Source organism: Marasmius oreades, chromosome 5 (genome assembly GCF_018924745.1).
Source record: "Marasmius oreades isolate 03SP1 chromosome 5, whole genome shotgun sequence".
Classification (NCBI taxonomy): Eukaryota; Fungi; Basidiomycota; class Agaricomycetes; order Agaricales; family Marasmiaceae; genus Marasmius; species Marasmius oreades.
The window spans coordinates 773,780-792,520 of record NC_057327.1 but is presented as its reverse complement, the minus strand read 5'-3'; the positions used below and the strand labels follow the sequence as shown (position 1 = coordinate 792,520).

The 18,741-nt window shown below is 45.8% G+C and overlaps 6 protein-coding genes across 7 annotated transcripts; 3 read left to right on the top strand and 3 right to left on the bottom strand.

The window, feature by feature from the left end:
- Positions 1 to 1,558: 1,558 nt before the first annotated feature.
- Positions 1,559 to 2,118, top strand: E1B28_008311 (uncharacterized protein; the record flags this gene model as incomplete). The annotated part of the gene is made up of 3 exons (XM_043153102.1): positions 1,559 to 1,720; positions 1,783 to 2,004; positions 2,053 to 2,118. The coding sequence occupies 3 exons, from the start codon at positions 1,559 to 1,561 to the stop codon at positions 2,116 to 2,118; spliced, it is 450 nt and encodes a 149-aa protein (XP_043008386.1).
- A 3,749-nt stretch (positions 2,119 to 5,867) lies between these two features.
- E1B28_008310 (uncharacterized protein) lies at positions 5,868 to 8,143 on the top strand. The gene is made up of 13 exons (XM_043153101.1): positions 5,868 to 5,994; positions 6,056 to 6,165; positions 6,219 to 6,357; positions 6,419 to 6,826; positions 6,883 to 6,918; positions 6,967 to 6,981; positions 7,041 to 7,285; positions 7,346 to 7,463; positions 7,531 to 7,659; positions 7,717 to 7,757; positions 7,821 to 7,891; positions 7,955 to 8,003; positions 8,059 to 8,143. The coding sequence occupies exons 3-13, from the start codon at positions 6,310 to 6,312 to the stop codon at positions 8,111 to 8,113; spliced, it is 1,215 nt and encodes a 404-aa protein (XP_043008385.1). The 5' UTR covers positions 5,868 to 5,994; positions 6,056 to 6,165; positions 6,219 to 6,309; the 3' UTR covers positions 8,114 to 8,143.
- A 196-nt stretch (positions 8,144 to 8,339) lies between these two features.
- Positions 8,340 to 10,403, bottom strand: E1B28_008309 (uncharacterized protein; the record flags this gene model as incomplete). Its single annotated transcript, XM_043153100.1, has 11 exons — positions 8,340 to 8,609; positions 8,663 to 8,715; positions 8,767 to 8,893; positions 8,953 to 9,002; positions 9,058 to 9,183; positions 9,236 to 9,302; positions 9,360 to 9,419; positions 9,475 to 9,564; positions 9,624 to 9,708; positions 9,774 to 10,240; positions 10,302 to 10,403. 11 exons carry the CDS (start codon positions 10,401 to 10,403, stop codon positions 8,340 to 8,342), a joined length of 1,497 nt encoding a protein of 498 aa, XP_043008384.1.
- A 917-nt stretch (positions 10,404 to 11,320) lies between these two features.
- Positions 11,321 to 11,632, bottom strand: E1B28_008308 (uncharacterized protein; the record flags this gene model as incomplete). Its single annotated transcript, XM_043153099.1, has 1 exon — positions 11,321 to 11,632. The coding sequence occupies one exon, from the start codon at positions 11,630 to 11,632 to the stop codon at positions 11,321 to 11,323; it is 312 nt and encodes a 103-aa protein (XP_043008383.1).
- Positions 11,633 to 13,445: 1,813 nt separating this feature from the next.
- On the top strand, positions 13,446 to 16,726 carry E1B28_008307 (uncharacterized protein; the record flags this gene model as incomplete). Its single annotated transcript, XM_043153098.1, has 18 exons — positions 13,446 to 13,649; positions 13,703 to 13,769; positions 13,826 to 13,903; positions 13,961 to 14,025; positions 14,076 to 14,155; positions 14,211 to 14,572; positions 14,623 to 14,701; positions 14,756 to 14,822; positions 14,883 to 14,938; positions 14,991 to 15,134; positions 15,187 to 15,353; positions 15,411 to 15,559; positions 15,624 to 15,746; positions 15,795 to 15,880; positions 15,931 to 16,100; positions 16,156 to 16,335; positions 16,400 to 16,476; positions 16,544 to 16,726. Exons 1-18 carry the CDS (start codon positions 13,542 to 13,544, stop codon positions 16,724 to 16,726), a joined length of 2,241 nt encoding a protein of 746 aa, XP_043008382.1. The 5' UTR covers positions 13,446 to 13,541.
- Positions 16,727 to 16,944: 218 nt separating this feature from the next.
- E1B28_008306 (uncharacterized protein) lies at positions 16,945 to 18,609 on the bottom strand (the record flags this gene model as incomplete). Of its 2 annotated transcripts, none has more annotated exons than XM_043153096.1 (4): positions 18,440 to 18,609; positions 18,222 to 18,380; positions 17,980 to 18,161; positions 16,945 to 17,908 (listed from the first exon to the last, which is right to left on the bottom strand). In XM_043153096.1, the coding sequence occupies exons 1-4, from the start codon at positions 18,539 to 18,541 to the stop codon at positions 16,945 to 16,947; spliced, it is 1,407 nt and encodes a 468-aa protein (XP_043008380.1). In that variant the 5' UTR covers positions 18,542 to 18,609. The 2 variants fall into 2 exon arrangements, with proteins under 2 accessions (XP_043008380.1, XP_043008381.1); XM_043153097.1 differs by having other exon boundaries at positions 18,222 to 18,376.
- Positions 18,610 to 18,741: the final 132 nt, after the last annotated feature.

Sequence of the window (18,741 nt, the reverse complement as noted above, 5' to 3'; positions counted from 1 at the left end):
TGAAAATACAAGGCATGTCCATCATAATTGCTTTACAAGTGCATATCCGGTAATCTCAATACTTAGTGGTACCTGCATCAGTTTATAGGTGGCGCATATGTCTGATGTGGGAACAGCAAACAATTCACATCACTAACAACACGCATTCAAGATGTCTTTCTGGCAAGTAAAAGTCAATGGAAAGTACTGAATTTCGGCTCAGTGAACTCTGCTAAGCTGGACTCGGCGTTAAATCAATGCCGGTTCTCGGGGTAGTGAGGATAAGTCAAGGAAATTGGTAGAAAGAATGGCTCCTGGGGGTTTCAAGTTTGGTCAGTCCGAGTTACGAGTCCGAGGTACGGTTGTTTTTCCGCTTAACTGTGCGAATTTATTTCCCTTTTTATCATGCAGATAAGATAACGCCTAACACTTTATCGCAGTGACGTCACAGTCACTCTCTTCAACCCTAGATGCACTTACATCCGTCATGACCTCGGACTGGCCTTCGCTGGCCCACATACACTGGGAGTGGGCAATTCCCGCGACAGTCAATTATATTTGGTTCTATTTGGCTCAACTTAGAAAAGTGTCCGCTTTTTGGACGGGTTCGTGGCTCGTCCTAGAAATCAGCTAAATTCATGATAAATCATTAAATATTCGTTATTTGAAAACGTTAAGATGAATTTTTTTAAAAGGTAAAATTGACTGAGATATGCACACCATTACAACCATATCTTGATCAGTTTCAATTTCTGTCAATATTCATCTTAACAATCTTCACGAAACCAATTAAAATCATGACTGGCATACTCAGTTTGGGGGTATCGCGTTCATGAGACCCCATTAAATGATAGTTTTTTTGAGTGGCAGCAGGCAATGTCACAGTGTGACACAGCGCATCGCGACGCGTCCTTTGTGCAAAGCACTACTATTTACCCCCTCACAAGTCCCTTCAGCTATATATAAACATTCATATAGTCTTCATATGTGAGAAAATTGTATTCAAGGCTGGTTCAGCAGTACAAGGCATTGCACTAGCGCTGGAACGAGCTTGGAATAAGCGACGGACATGTTTTGAGTGGCTGTGTGTATTAGTAAGTCAGACGCGAGGCTAATGGGAATTGCCCACTCCCACATACACCTTCAATCGAGGACCACAAATGAAGTCGACCCCGGGCTTCCCGGGCTTCTGACTTACCTTTTGAGGGAGGCGGTTCGCCAGTACCTCCGCGACTACCGACATGGGCCCCATGCTCCCCCATGTTCCCATGCCCCGCTAAACCTTTCAAAGTTTGCAAATGGCATGCTCTTAGTCCATCACCATCGGTTTCTTGGTCTTCTCGCTGCTACGGTTGTACCCAAGTTGTACCACTCGTTATCCACCATCTTCCCGTACGTCTCGTAGCAGAAATAATCGATATCTAACTTTGTCGTTAACACTGGCCGTAAAGACCACAAAAGCCATCGTGATGGTCGTGCAAACGAATCTCTCGGGTAACGAATAATATACTTTGCCCGTTTAAAAAGCTATGAGTACAGCTCAGGACTGAAGTCATCCCTCAAGAGTCAAGACACCACGATGTTCATCAGACTACTTACTTTCCTCAGTGTCGTTGAATATGCACTTTGTCAATATCCCAGCGACCCATGCACAAAACTTGCTGGCAAGAAATGGGTGGCTCCCAGCGACCTGAGAGCTTGCTTCCAGTCATTCAAGGTGGAGCCGGTAATAAAGGACAATGTCCGTAAATTTACTCATAAAATCTTCCTACATGATGCACTGACGACTCTCAATATTTAAAGATCCTCGATGTGATATCAAGAACTCTGGCGTTTCATACGTCTGTAAACTACCAGATTCAAGCCCCTCCTCCCTTTGACAAGGACGTACATGAAGACCTTGCCGCCGACCTGGCTCGTATCAGGCACCAATCGTACTTCTCCGATTACGACCTTCATATTGATTTGTCTCGCACTCTGAAGCGATTAAATGATGGCCACTGTGTCTGGATCAACACCTGCTACGTATGTGCGACAGTTATATTCCGAGTTCACAAGCTGATTTGTCTGTAGGATTGTGAGTTTGTTTTGTGCCTCCCCCACCACTTTCAAGAAGGATATAGTGTCGTAGATCAATGAGTTGACCGGCAACTCCGGCAAGCACAAACACAAGTATTAGAATACTCTGGTTATTTCTCTCTCACTTTCTTACTCAGCTACTTACTCATCTTCCTCAGAACACAGTACATACAAGAACATTCTAGATACATGGACTACTAGTATATAAACCAGATGTAAAGCCTACACAAAATATAGAGTTCTTTCCATATTTCCACAATAGGTTATGGGCCCCGGCCTCAACTGATCACATCTCGCAGTCACTCTTTTCACACATGTCATGTCATCTGATTCTGCCATCACCTCCGCTTACCGTATTCAGCATCTTTCCGGTGCCGAGAATTACAGCACATGGAAAATCAAAATGGTCGACATTCTCACTGATATGGGATTATATGACTATGTTTTTGGCCTCATTCCCAAGCCCAACCTTCCAGAGTCCCACTTGCCTGTGCAGACTTGGAATAACAAGGACCGTCATGCCTTATCCGCTATCCGTCTCCGAGTTGGTGATGAACCGTTGGTTTACATCTCTGATGCCATCACTTCAGCAGCCGCATGGCAAACTCTTTCGGATATGTACCAGCCAAAAGGGGCAATCGGTATTGTGTTAGCCCGCCGTAAACTATTTCGGGCCGAATGCCAAGAAGGCGAAGATATTGAGGAGCATATCCGAACCATGACCCGCTATCGGCAACAGCTTGCCAGTCTCAACTCCAAAATCTCTGATGACGAATTCTCCATCACTGTGCTTACTTCCCTCCCTGAATCCTGGAATGCTTTCATCCAAAGCATTGACACCACTGCTCTCTCTGAATCTTCCACAATCATTGCACGCATTCTCGAGCAGACACGCCATAAAGAAGCCAAGCCATCATCTGATGACGTCGCCCTGGCTACCCAGCATAAACGCCGTAATTTCAAATCATCCAGGCCAAAATGCTTTAGGTGTGGAAAATGAGGTCACATTGTGAGAGACTGTCCTGAGCCTGAACCGAATTCCGACAGCTCTTCATCTGAATCAGAAGCCGAGTCCCCACCCGCTGTGAGAAGAAGGACCATGCCACCATTGCCATTCATTCGGATTACGCTTTTTGAATTTCCCATCCCCTGATCTGTGTGTTCGGATCATCACTGTTGATTTCGCCGCTACGTTGCCGTGTGTCCGCTCGTAGGCCCGGCGCCTTGCTATACATCATTTTACTATGCCCGGTGTGTCCGGTAGTGACCTAGACTTTCCGCTGCGCCAGGTGTGTCCGGCAGCAACCCTTCCCCGTAGTAGCCCCGCTGTGCCAGGTGTGTCCGGCAGCACCCTTCCCCTATTCTTTCCCAAATCCGGAAATCAGCGTGTGTCGCTTACTGGTGTTACTTCCGAGATCAAGGGGGAGCCTCCTGCGAGATATTGACCTCTAACGAGGCATCAGTTCCCCTGCACTAGTTATTGAGCACTTTATTTTTATTTTTCTGTCAGTGTTATGCGCTTGAGGGGGAGTGTCGTAGATCAATGAGTTGACCGGCAACTCCGGCAAGCACAAACACAAGTATTAGAATATTCTGGTTATTTCTCTCTCACTTTCTTACTCAGCTACTTACTCATCTTCCTCAGAACACAGTACATACAAGAACATTCTAGATACATGGACTACTAGTATATAAACCAGATGTAAAGCCTACACAAAATAAATATAGAGTTCTTTCCATATTTCCACAATATATAGGTTGATATGTTGAATCTTTCAGCCTCCTACCTCAACTATCTACCAATACCATCAGAGAAAACCTACTTTACTAATTAGTACTAATTAGTAATAATTAGTAATAATCTGTACTAATCCAAAACTAATTTCTATTAATTCGTACTAATCACTAATTGACACTAATTGGCACTAATTGGCACTAATTGGCACTAATTGGGCAAAAAGTTATATGAGTTTTTCCATAAGTAATCACCCAGAAAATCATACTTTATATATTAGTAGCAATTAGTAATAATTAGTAATAATCTGTACTAATCCAAAACTAATCGATACTAATCCAAAACTAATTTCTATTAATTGATACTAATCACTAATTGACACTAATTGGCACTAATTGGGCAAAAAGTTATATGAGTTTTTCCATAAGTAATCACCCAAAATGGTAGAGAAAACCACACTTTATATACTAATCACTAATTGGGGCAATTGGGGCAAAAGGTTTGCGTAGGTTATTACACAGAATTGCAGGGGTAAATTAGATTTATATTAGAAGACAGTGTAGTAAGAGTTTCTATCACTGAAGAAATTTACAAAGAAAGCAGAACACTGGTCTAAAACAGTACTTGAAGTCCATTCTGATGGTACTACTAGGCCAAACTATTATTTTTCGCTTTTTTAGCATTTTTTTTGCCTAGGGGGGTCAGCTGTCACTTCTAAGGTCCAAAAATTGGTAGGCAGGCTGTTACATATATCCAGAACATTCCCCCAAATTCCCTGTGATTCAATATTTGATTTGCCTTCTTTATTGAATATCTATTATTTCCAATATTTGGGCATAAAATATTTTCATTTATATTGTCACAGGGAAACATCCTATCATCAATCTGATTGTGGATTTGGATTCTGCACCCAAAAACACATACTACCACCCATCTCACCCATTTCTATCACCTACCTTACTCAGACAGTGCTGGATTGATCAGAAATTGAATCACACCAGAGTATCAATTCTGGGAGGGGTGGGAGAGCTTAGCTAACCTCATAGTCAAATTCAGAGGGTCAGGAAACCCTAGAAACCAGCCCAGGATTACACAAAATGGATCAGTTTTCATTGGAATAAATGGATATTATTTCCGATATTTTGGAATAAATTTTATTTATTTATAGTGCAGTAGGGAGACATCCTATCATCAAGCTGATTGGAAATTCGAGTTCAGCACCCAAAAATACATAGTTCTACCCACCTCCAATATTTTTATCATCAACCATGGTTATACAGTGCTGAAATGGTTAAAATTCTGGCCAAACAATGATATCAATTCAGGGAGTGGTGGGAAAAAATAAATAAGGCCAGAATCAGATTCAGAGGGTCAAAGAACCCTAGAAAACATCCCAGATGAACATGGATTGAATCAGTTCTCATTAAAATACATAATATACACTGTTTTGCAACACAGTACAAGCACTATCTCTTCAAGGAGTGATGGGAACAATTAGATAAGCTCAAAATCGAATTCAGGGGGTAGAAAAACCCTCAAAACCACCCCAGAATCATCTAAATTGACCAGGAACTGATGAAATACAAGTTACCGCTTATATGGGGTACCCGCCGGTGTAACACAATCATAACTGCTAGCACCAGGTTCAATCCCGGTCTAAGGAAAATTATAAGTATAAGCACCGTTACTACTATAACCTTATTGTAACTCTTTAATATGTTATATATATAAGTATATCTATTATTTGTATGCATAGTGGACTTAGAAAAATTTCGGACAAGTGTAGTTCTAATACTAATAAATGTAAGTAAGTAAGTAAAATTAGTTAGGTTCTACTTCAAAATATCATAGTATAGTATACTAATAAAACAGTACACTATGTAGTATATAGTATACTAATAAAATAGTACACTATACAGAAGTATGTACAATTTATTTACCTACTAATGCCTACTAATTAGTATGAATTAGTATGAATTCATACTAATTAGTACGAATTAATTTGATAACCTAGCGAATTCATACTAATTAATAAATCTGGATTTTCCAGATGACCCTTGGTTCTCTTGACTGACGAAACTGGAGAGCAAACTGTCAATATCGCGCCCGAAGCCTTCTCAGTTGCTTCAGCTGCATTCCCAGACCAGATTCAATTCTGGCAAAATGCGCTACCTCCTGCGTTGAAGGGGAAACTCCAGTCGGTTAGCGTGGCATTCTTCATCCTTTCGGCATCTGTTTACCGATAAATACATTCATACTTAGCTTAACGGTGCCCGGGTACTCGCTATTGATGGGCAGGAACCGTTCGTTGCAGTTAACGCAAATGCTGCGATCACTGGCAGCTTCCAAGGGTTTGGGACGCGTCAAAACGCGTACGTATCGTTTTTATTCGCAATTCATCTTCTTAATCTCCCCTCTCTTCCAGATTTTTCTCCGGTTATCAGCTCTCCAATCAAACCTACAACTATCTGCTGGGCAACTTCGCTCAGCAGAGCCTTCCTCTCAGTGACTCTGTTATGTTAGATGTCGTCCGTCTGAACAGCACCAAACTAGAGCAGATCACGGTGGGTTGCGTTGTCGTTTTTTTTTTGGAATAACCGGTCTCTCACGTCTCATACGTTTCAGTTCCCATACCGCGCACGCATGAACACTGCTCGAAACTTCATCGATGGTGCATCTTACCGGTCCATCAATTGTTCTCCTACCAACAACACCAATGGGGTGGATATATACGCTACAGGTGCATCGTTCCAGAAAGCACCGTCAAAGCCTCAGAAGTTGGTTAATGTCATCTTGGACGCAACACCCGTGAGCGACGTGGTGCTTCCTCCAGAACTTCAACCCCCTTCTGCACCTCTCGACGGGAGCTTTAAGGATGGAGCTTTCTTTGATCTAGACGATGGGAAAACTAGCGTTTTGGCATTGGGAAGTTTCGGGACCGAGGAGAACGATTTCGAGGTCATGCAGACCGAACTGCTCAAAGGCTTAACTGAAATGAAGGCTCGTGGAAAGACACAGCTTATCATTGATGTAGTGAGTAAAAGGAATTTTTTCTATCGGCGCCCCGCCCAATGTTAACGTCGCTGTAGTCGAACAATGGCGGAGGTTTTAGATGTTTAGCTGCCGTATGTCGTTGATTTGTTGTCCCTGTTACTAAAGCTGAACATCCACAGTGGCTGCATCGCATAGTCAGAATTTGTGCCATTTGCAACTATCTCGATCAAACTAACTTTTTTGCTACCGTCAGATCGCAGGTCCGAAGAATACTACCGTTCCGCAGGCTGGTATCGATACCAAAGCTCGAAACTCCCCTTTCGCTCGCGCCATAGTCAACGAAATCATCAGTAATGACCGTGACCCAGAACAGCAGTTGCTGTACAACCCACTACAATGGACGAATGCAAGCAACCAGCCGTTTGGTGCCAAAGAAAACTGGCTGCTCCCACCGGTCAACGTCACTATCAACGGCCGCCCAGATCAGTTCTCGCAAAGGCACGTTGGGGGACACAACTCTCTTCACCCAGAATGTTCAGCTAATTGCTTCGTACCCAGACTTGGCGTAGAATGCCCACCTTTCTCCAGCCCCCCTCCCGAGTCTGCCTTGTTTGATACCCGCAAGGTTGTCATCGTTTCGAATGCGCGATGTGCAAGTTCCTGTTCCATGCTCAGCGTATGTCATTGATATTGGAAAGGGAAGAGAGAGAGAGAGAACGAGGGGCTGATGTAATTTTCTCCAGATCACGATGAAGGTACTCGAAGGTGCAAAAACTGTGGTTGTCGGCGGAAAGAAGGACGTTCAGCAGCAGTACTGTGGGACCGTTGGAGGACAGTCGACTGACTTCGCTACGATTGATACTGAGATCAAGGTACGAATGCGTCAGTTCATCTTCATAGCTACTCGGCTAACTTCATTTTATACCTAGACTGTTCACCTCAAAAACGATTCAGCCGCTCCTCCTGACTTGTATGTTTCTCTTGTTCTGGTTTTCGATCGGCCTAACGTGTTTAACGTTGCATATCGATGCAGGAAACTTCCAGGTATGCAGGGTATCACCTGGCGACTCGCTTTCGCTCTCGATGGCAGCGGAGAACCCGAGGGTGAGTGACGGTTCTCATTGTGTGACGACCGAGCCATGCCAAGTATTGGGGATCGTCTTTCAGAATGGAAGGACCACTCCGCTGATGCGCAGCTCCTTCTTACCCGTGCACTGTGAGTTTTACTCTCCCTATGTCCACCTGGCCATCTATCTCATGAGAACTTCTAGGGTCAACAATCCAAACGCGATCTGGAAGGAAGTCGCCAAGCGTTTCTTTGCCTGAGCGTGATCTGCGGGTCGTTTGCATTCTTTATTATTTATGATGTAGCCCGAATGGACTATGATGTATCCCAACAAAATTGTTGATAACTGCTGTCTGACGTTAAGGGAGGTAAAACCTTCGAGCGCCAAGTAGGGTTTATTACTTGAACCAATCCCAAATCATCAATAATTTACGTACTCTGGTTCCCTGCCAGACTGCCGTTCCATTTCTACTACGGTCGTTCCTCTTATTTCTCAGTCCTCGTAGAAGTCACATTGAAATGTTTCCAGTTGACCTTCCTCAATCTCCACCAAAACCAGGTCGCCGAGCCAGGGAAGATATTCGATATCTTTCCGTTGTTGTCTGTTCGATACCATGAACCACAGGTGACAAACACCGAGTCCTTCAGCCGGCGTTGGATCAGTTCGTTGTACTCCTCCGTAGACTCGTTTTTGACTTCAAAGGACGTTATGTCCCCATAAAGGACCCGTCGAATGAAGTTGAGCGCATAACAGATCTGTAATTCGGAGAACCTTAGAGACAATTAAGTAGGGAAGAGTCGACTCGCACCTGCATCTCTCGGGTAAAGTATGCAGATGTATGCCCGGTTCCCGTATTGGGACCTACGAACAAGTTTTAGATGGTCGTAAGTTCAGAGACGGTTTCCTTCTTACCGCCAATCACGAAGAAGTTCGGGAATCCAGGCAAAACTGTCCCGTAGTAAGCCATAGGCCCCCCCTTTCTTGCGTAATATTCTTGAACAGTCTCACTGACACCCTTCACGTACAGGGGATAGTCGTCCTACGAAAGACATAATTAGAAAAAATACAGAGAACAAAACGAGCCTGGATGAGACGTACTCCGATATACCCAGTCGCAAATATGATAACGTCGAAAGGTAGATGTTCACCTGTTTACTCGGTCAGATATGCATTCTTTGGATAAAAAAGAATATGCCAACTCACCCTTCTTCGTAAGAATACCGTCCTTCGTGATTCTTTCAATGCCATCCCAGTTCATATCGACATTCGGTCGATGCAAAGACTTGAGAAATTGAGGACGATCCATAACCAAGCGCTTGCAACCAGGAACTGTTTGAACCATGTTACATTGATCGGTCAGCATTGTGGTGATGCTACTTACTGTATTTCGGAACGATGGATTCGTGATACTCTTTGGGAGCCTGAGATTTCATGTACAGAAGCATAACCTAAAAGGAATGAGAACCCGAGCGACATAACTTGAATTAAACATATTGAAAACGCACCATGCGCAACAATGGCCGAAATCCGGCATCCAAGAAAACCATAAGGTAGAGGAGTTCGCTCTGTACAGAACGCCATGAACAAGGGCGTATCGGAAGAAAGACGAAAGACCCTTACAATCAGAAAATGGTAGCACCTATACAACCACAAACACAGAGGGATTTCTCTGAATATCCATTTCGCAAAAGTGCCATACGCATGATCCGCCTAGTATACCATGGACCAGCATAAACGAGAGATATCACGCCATGAGTGAGTTGACCTACTAAAGGAAAGTACCACACTGGTGTGCGACAGATGTTGACTACGTTCACAGACGGGTCCTCTGATATGGCTGGGACGATCTGTGCACTTTATACAGCGCGTTTGATCAGAGACGCGTCTTTTTGAGTTTGGATTCGATGAAAGAGACATACCCAGATGTGCCATTCCCCACAACAGCCACTCTCTTTCCTTTCAAAACTATACCATGATTCCAACTGCCCGAATGAAACATATCTCCTCCAAACTCCCCTAGACCAAGAATGTCTGGGTACCGTGTCACTTCCAAGATCCCCAACGCCGAAACCAAGACCTCTGCCTCACTGACGGTTTGGTGGTGTTCCTTCTCGAGCTGCTCGTGTATTTGCGCTCGCTGAAGTACTTTCGAGGCGTCGTGTTTAGGGGCAGCTTTTGTGGTGATGGTATACGTGGAATCTTTTTGGTTCCATACCGCGGAAACGACCTGGGTATTGAACACGATATGCGGTTTTAAATCATATTTATCGACCAAGTTACGCAGATATTCAAGCAATTCGCGTTGTGATCCATGAGAGTGCCCCCAATTCGGATTCAGATCCGTGGAGAGAGAGTAAAAGTGTACTGGAAGGTCCGACGAACAGCCCTAGATCATTCAAAGCACTATGAGTGGTGTAGAACCAATGAATGAGGAGAAAGATACCGACAGGGTATGTATTGTCCTTTTTCCGAGCGAGGAAATTAACACAAAACACGTCGACGAAGTCAGAATTTCCAAGAACGCACCCGCCAAGTTCCACCAACTTCATTTGCTTTCTCGTATATTACAAAGTTTCTGAAAGCTGGAAATTTTCTTCGCAGAGCAATTGCAGTCGCCAGACCCCCTGCACTGTTATATAGCTTGGGTGAGATGAACACATTAACTTGGAGAAGGAAAAGGACGAAATTTTAGTGATGTGGTACCGGTGCCTGCAGCCCGGGCCGACATCCCAGAAGGTGCCTAGGCGCTCTTCAAAGCTACACATCACTAGCGCAGCCGAAACGTACCCTGCACCTATGATAACAATCCGCGGTCCACTCAAAGTTGAAGATTCCATGAGTCCTTGAATAGCGTCTCGAAATAAGTTGATGACTACTTGCAGGTTATTAGCAGCTATGGGCTTCCACTACAGGTAGAAGAGTGTGGGAAGAGTGACCAGAAGCTTCCAAGAAGCTTCGAGAGTGGTAGAACTGATGCTCAATTATCATAATTGAGCTTATATACAAAAGTAGGAGGTAAACGTGAGTACCATAGGGTCAGTCGCCACTCACCAGTGTCAAAGTAACAAAATGAATTCGAGGCACAAGAATACTGTAGTCATATTTTCTACCTCGAGGTCTGAGCTCAATTTCTCTGATGGTGTGATGCAATCTGCTGTTCACTGTGCAATGGTGTTCCCAACAGGTCGGGTCAGTTGATTGTGCTCGCATCCTAGATGATCATGACAAGCAGCAAGCTACATTCCTGTTGTGCACACTCATGATGGAATTGCCAAAGTAGCAAAGAATTGATCTAAAAGAGCCGACAAATATTCCAACACTTTGCTACATCTTCAAGTTTGGGACTAAGATGTAGCAGAGCGTTCGGTGTATGATATCGCGGGGAATAAACGAGAGTTGAACAGGATTTGGATACGGTTAGCAATTAACAAGATTGGATGAGAACTGAACAACGTTGAGCACTAATTCAGCCGATATTAAACCAGATTGAACGATACTGATTTGAACCATCATTACATATCATGGTGTAAATGGGCAGCAATTCAGCGATGACGATGCTCCGGGTCGCTTGGAGACGCCAACAAGTGGAGAAGGCGCGCATGTCTTCGTCGATAACGCCCCCAAATTGGGACATCAAGACGCCGTTTGTCCGAATTTCTAGTATTCGGGTATCTCCTCGGCATTGATTCACATTGCCTCGGGTGTACGAATCGGTCAAATCTGGAACCTCTTGCGGTATTCTTTGCGAACGGGCCTGTGGTGTCGCGCCGTCCATCATCTATCTGCCATGTTGGGCGCATGATTCCCGAGCCTTCTCCTTTGAAGAGTCCGGAAACGGGAACACAAGACGACGCTTGCAATTGTGCAGCCTGTAGGTAAACATCGTTGCCAGTGTTGATCGATGATCCAGTACAGTAAACTCCCTTCTTCCAACCTCCTCACCGAACAGCCCTCGCCGACTCTTAGACATGTCGCAAGAGCTCCCGCGACTCTCGTTAAGAGAGAAGATCCTCATGAACCTGGGTTCTACTGGAGCTTCGTGAGCGCTTCACGCTCGCCACCACGGGGAGCGGGACTCTCTGTCGACTCGGACGCCCGTGCTGATCCTCTGCACCAGCCTTGCCCAGAGCTTCCCTACGCAGCTCAAACAGGCTATTCTTTCCATCAAATACGTCCATGTCCACCAGCGTTCTTTTTCCAGAATATACCTTGCTGGTGATTCCGCCAACATCATCATGCAGTTCATCAGCCATATCCTGCACCCTGCACCCGTGGTCAATGTCACTGTGCATGGGCCGGGAGGTGTCTGTTTGGGTCCCCGTGGCTCCTCGACGACAAAGATACTGAATCGATTCAGTCAAGTGATGTAGATAATTTAGCGCCTACGAAGCGTCTCAATCCCCGACGGTCATGTTAATGCAACGACTCATGACTGATTCGATGGAGTAACAAGGTGAGTCTGGCGCGTTGTCGTTACATCAGGAAGGTATTGCAAGATTCCATCATACGATTCTTCGAGTTACTTCAAAAATCGCATGGTGGATGTGATGGAAAAGGGCGTGCATTGTGATCCAATCTTTGATATTGGGACGAAGGTCGGAAGCTACCCACCCAGTGGAAAAGACGATCACGGATTGGCATTGGTTCGCGGAGAGCACTGCCAGTGAGAAGTAGATTGGGTTTGATGCTATAGTTGTAACAGAGTCGGTGGTTATCGTAGTATTTATTTTGGCGACCGTATGAATCAGATGGCATGGACAGATTGTCATGGCAGCGTAAGTTCTCCCGCGCAATTTATCCAGGAGAGATGAATCAACAGAGTCCCCTAAAACTAGCGGGCCGGAGAAGGAAAAGTTTCTGTTCATTCGCATGCCGTCAATTGTCGAGGATGTCGATGGTGGCCCTATGTGCCCTTCATAACCATCTTGGAACCCAACCGAGTCCAGTTCCAGATACCAGATCCTAATGCAGGACCACCAAAAGTGCTAGCCACTCGATCCGGTGCCATGGAAAAGCGGTCTGCGGCTAGAAGCTGAGGGAGCTCATGGAATTTGGGTGACGTGTAGTGGGCCCAGCTCATCCCTTCGGCTTCTTTCAGCTGTGGGCGTCGAGAGATTGGGATACGGTCATGAATTCACTGGAAGAACGGAATCTTAGAACATTAAGAATAGTGTTGGCCTGTTTAAACAAACCAACGTCGTTGAAAAACTTCCGCGGTTCCATAGATTCGTGTTCGACCTTTTCGGCATCGATGTGGAATGGCAATGGAATCGCCTTTAAGCGTTCGAGGAAGACTACATACACGTAGACATACAGGGATGAATTGGTGATTGTTTGCTTTCAACCTCGATTTCAGCCTGGTAATCCTTTGAGATCCGTTGGTATGTGCTGGGTTGTGATGTCGGTTCCAGTTTGACTTGTGGAGGTGGTTAACGCCAGTAAAAAAAACTGAGCGGGGGCCGCGATATTCTGATCATTATCGTAGTTGTCGATTGGTTTGTCGAAGATTTTGGAAACGTGACAAGCTGTGACACGGTCCCTAACGAACGTGACCCTCAAGTCTGCTATCTTTCCACGGGCTTTCTTTGAAATTTAACACTTTCCATCATCCGTATTCGACTTTGCGACTTTCCGTTTACAACGGTCACAGTCAATTCATTCGTTGTGATTGTCCCTTAGAGGGAACCATGAGCACTGACGCCTTGCGCTCGCAAGTCGCGTCAAAATGGCAAAGCTCGTTTCTACGCATCAATCGTAACGAACCTGGAATAACCGGTCTTCTGTCTTTCAGTCAAGTCAGTATAAATCAACTCAAGCGCAACAAACACACTGAACGGTCTCAACGCAGGCATGGGATGTTGCCACTGAGTTTGTGCGGCCGAAAGATTTGAACGTTGAAAAACCAAAGACCTATGGTACGTTCATCAGCATAGTCCTTTCACGGTTCAAACGCGAATTATTTGTTTTTCAGATATGAATGTTGTTAGGGCTGCGTACGAATTGGTGAACACAAGTCGCAGATTACCTGTGCTGTTGGAGACTTTTCTCGGTGTGTTCACCAACCTTTTTCTCTCGCGTTCATTGGCTAACGAGTAAACCGATGCAGATCAAGTACACCAAAAATTCTATCTCATTATTGATGAGATCGAGCAATTCATCTTAAAGTACGAGGTAAGCTACTTGTCAATGAAGAAATGCTACCCACACCCTCAGTACCTCAGCAAACCTCAGACCCTCAAGTAATATCCAAACTCGTGTCCCGAATGCTGTTATGGTACAAAACCTGGATGCCGGCTGAAGAGTACGGGGACCTGGCCTTCAATCAATCTCGAGTATCTCCTAACACCTCCATTCAGATTAGGACCTACGATCTCCTCAGCTTACACTCTCACGTTTCAAACGCGTGTCTTCTCTGCCCTCGATTCCTCGTTCGTCCAAGGATTTAAGACCCTTTGCGCTTCTACTCTTCCCCCTTCTGATCCGAACGCGAAAACACCAGCACCGGATTCGGCCCTATGGGAGGCTTTCGAGACATTGGGTCTGTTGGACAGATACGAAAGTATCATCGCAAGTGTAGGATATGAACACATTGAAGCTCATGTCTTGGCTAATTGTGCTGGCCAGTGGGCTGAGCCGATGATAGAGGGCTTACGGACGTGGATGTCAGTCAAGATTGTTCCCTGGATGTTGTTGATGTATGCGAGAGGAGCAACGAACAGTAAGCGCTTCCAATAGGTGTTTGTATTAGTTATGCTCACTAGGAACCAGCCGACGATGCCCGTGCTATGCTTCAGAATGTAGGCTCAAGGTTCGATTTCCACATGGCCAAGACTCTGTGCGACTTGCGGTAAGTCATTTTGAACAGGATCACTAGGAATCATGATCAACTGATATATGTTAGGGCACGGGAAATATTTGACATCATCATCGATTTCCCAGAGTCCACTGGCGCCTTACAGGACCTGAAGGTGTGTCACCTCGCGTTGCCAATTCATGTAAGGGTGAAACGAAGATTGATATGATTCCAGGAATGCTTGCAGCGAGTGGATCAACGCGCTGCTCTCGTTCAAGCGTTGAGGAAAGGGTTTGTACATTCCAAAAAAAGAACACAATTCCAAACATTTACGGATCGACAGAAACCGAAAACGATTACTACATCCTGGAGCGGACACGCGGTTAATCCTTACTCAATACGTTGCTACGATTAAGTGCCTCCGTATCGTCGATCCTCCGGGCGTGCTTCTTTTCAAAGTCGCCGACCCGATCAGGCGTTACCTTCGGTTAGACTCTGATCTTATCTCTTTCCTCCTTCTCTGTTGAACCTCGCCATAGAGAGCGCCCGGACACTATTCGTTGCATAGTGTCAAATTTAGTTGGGGATGATGACAGTGGTGACTCTCTTGTGGATGAGAGCGAACCCATTCAACCTCTGCAACAACCCGAGCTCGAAGACTATACGGATCCGCATTGGGAGCCAGAACCGATTGACGCTGGTCTAGGTATGCATCACATTCTTTTGTGCACGTTTTCGAAGTACTGATGCAACCTATCTCTAGCTTTCCGAACCAATAAACCCAGCGACGTCATCAGTACTTTGGTTAGCATCTACGACTCCAAGGATCTCTTTGTGAAGGAACTTCAAGTGTTACTTGCACAACGGCTGTTAGCTATCACAGATGACAACTCGGAGAAGATAGAAAAGGAGGTGAGAACTGCTCTCATGTCATCAACATGCGCACTTTTGTTGACAAGAGGTGCTCCTGGGCTAGCGTCGAAACATCGAGATCCTCAAAATTCGTTTTGGAGAGGCTGCATTGCAAGTATGCGAAGTGATGTTGAAAGACATGACGGACTCAAAGCGAATAGATGGCCATGTGCAATCGCAAAAATCGGTACGCTCGTCTTCCGTTGAAAATCGATTGACCATTCAGTTAGCCTAGTCCATCGTCCATCCCACTATCATATCAAAACACTTCTGGCCTCTCTTGGAGACTAGCGATATCATCATGCCCGGGCAATTCCAAGCGTGAGTAGTTGGTCCTTAACCGCCTGCCCTCTCGGCTAACGACCTTATAGATTACAGAAAGAGTACGCCAGAGAGTTCTCGACATTCAAACCAGACAAGAAACTGCGGTGGTTGCCACACCTGGGCACCGTACATCTAGAGCTACAATTGGAGGATCGGACTGTGCAGGCTGACGTTCCTCCGCTAGAAGCTGCTTTCATTGAACTGTTCTCGGAGAAAAGTAAAACGCTGTTGTTCAATTTAACTATACTTCTCACTGACCCCGATGGGCTTAGATGTGTTGAAAATCGAAGAATTGATTGAAGGCGTTGGGTCTGTTGACCGAGCGGCTGCAGTTAAGGCACTGTTGACGTGGGTGGATATGGGTGTTTTAAAGGAAGACGGCGAAGGCATGTTCAGACTTCTTGAAGTTGCTGAAGAACCTAGCTCAGGTGCGAGGGAAACGGCGAGATCCAGTGCGTTCTTTCGTGATCCCACGTTTTTATGACGGTCTTTTCTAACGTTCATATTCGCCAATAGTCACAGCAGCTCCGGAGTTACTGCCGATAACAAGCGTACAGCAGCAGCAAGCCGAGCAGATGAAAGTGTACTGGAAGGTGTGTTGGGGAAGTAAGGGCGTTTGTGTTCATTATGAGCTGACGCACATACCCTACTTTTACTCAGTTCATCGAAGGGATGCTTACGAATTTGGGATCACTACCGTTGGACCGTATACAGACTATGTTGCGGTTTGCTCCAGGATACGATCAGACTATAGAACAACTTGGTACTTTTATGGAAGCGGCAAGGCGTGAGGGACTGGTGAACGTTAAAGACGGTGTATGGAAGTTGACGCAGAACGCATAGTATGCGTAGTAGATAGTGTGGATACTTGGGCGAATAAGATAAGCTCCCCCGAATGGTTACTCGCAAGAGTTTATCATGAGTGAGGGTTTTGTGCAATTGACGAGGTATGTGTAGTATAACAAGTGGGTACGTAGTAGTAATGGTAACGGTATTCACAGCTCTAATCTATTCTATTGTGCACCAGTGCATATCATGCCGACTCTAGAGCTCGAACAAATCTACCCCAACCACGCCATTAGTCCATCATAAACGACAAAAACAATCCCACTACTAGGAATCGCGCGCGCCATCGTCATCCCGCACCCAGAATAGAGTCCTTGTAAACCATGCGAAGAGTATATCTTAATGAACGTTTGCACAAACGAGCTCTTAGGTATCAACGACGATAGGGATGTCCGGATAACGGGAGACGGAGACGGCCTGGTATAACTCGACCCCCGGAGGTGATGGCTATCAGTTTTCGACAAGGAAGCCGAAGTGTCCATTCTAGTGCCACCCGTTATCGGATTCAACGCCTGAGGATGACGAGGATGATGTCCATGATTCGCAGACCACTCCCTCGCGGCTGACGCCCCACGGTTCCTATACTCCCGCAACTCCTCCTCCGTCTGCACAGCGCTCTTTACGGTATCAGCAGGATACAACGCTGCAGTACATATCGCACCAGCTACAGCACCTGCTAGAGCTGATTCCCAAGGGACAAGTGTTTGGGATAAGGGGTTCGGGTTCTGAGGGGAGGTTGTGTGTCGACGACGTTCACGAAGAAGCCTCCCAATCCATTCCTTCGTCGCAAACCAAACGGCTGTACCTCCCGTGTCACGCAAGACTGTCCCGGTGTGTCCTAGCCAGAGTCCTCGAAGTCCGTGGTTCTGGATGATGGATCGAGTGATAGAAATGGGACCGGGAGCATTAGCAAGTGGTGGTGGTGAATGGAACACGGGTTTGAATTGAATTTTCGTTTTGAGATTCTGGTCCATGAGATGCGGGTCAAAGGGAGGTCGGGGTTGACGGGGAAGGCCCGGTGTTGTTTTAGTGTGGTGGAATGGTGAGGTAGGTGTGTTGCCGTTCATAATTTCTGCGAGCAGTTTTGGTGATACCGTTTGAAGTGGTGGTATTCGGCTCGGTGTGTGGGTAGACATCGTTTGGACTTGAAGTTTGCATTTTACAAGTTCGATCGGTGTTCTACAAGTTCCATTGTCAGTGTTTGCCCCCCCCTTGGTAGAAGGGGAGATCAGAGAGCCTTCCGTACTTACATGATGAAGCTGCCGAGGGCGCCAGCCCCTGCAGCAGCGATGCCTAGTTGTGTTATTGACAAGGGTTCCCGAGCTGTTGAGCCTGTTCCGTAGTACCGGTGAATTGCGTTTTGGAACGAATTATACGCGAGGAATATTGCAGCGGTTTCTGCCATCGAGCCAACTAATGGGACTGTCAAACCCTGATGCACGAAGACAATTCTCAGCCAAAAAATCGTAATAAAGGGCGGTTGACAGCTCACCCTATAGAGTCCTCTAACCCCTTCCTCCTGCCATGTCTTCACAAGACAATCTATCGGTCCTTTGAACGTTGGTTGTCCATCGGACAACAATTGAGATTGGAGTCGAACTTTTGCCAAGTCAAAAGGATACTCGAATAATTCCGAGACCATTCCTGCTAGCTTGTAAAATGCTTCATTCACTATTAGAGATCAACAAAACAGGTGCGGAAAGAGCTCACACTGCCGAAAGCAACATCTTGTAGCGCTGCTCGGGGCGTCAAGACAGAGTCTGAGGTTGTATCATCGCTAGACGTGGTGTGGGATACCCCATCCGAACGCATATCACTGCTGTCGTGGATTGGTTCTTCAGTGTCACCGCATACTACACGGTTCAACGTCGAGGAGTTATTTTCAGGCGCGTCGGGAAATTTTTGATCAAGGACCGGCAGTGTGACGCGGTCGTCTTGCCGAAATTTAAATCTCCGAACAAACGAACTTGAACTCGTTCAGCCACAAACTTCGTCGACACAACCATATAAGA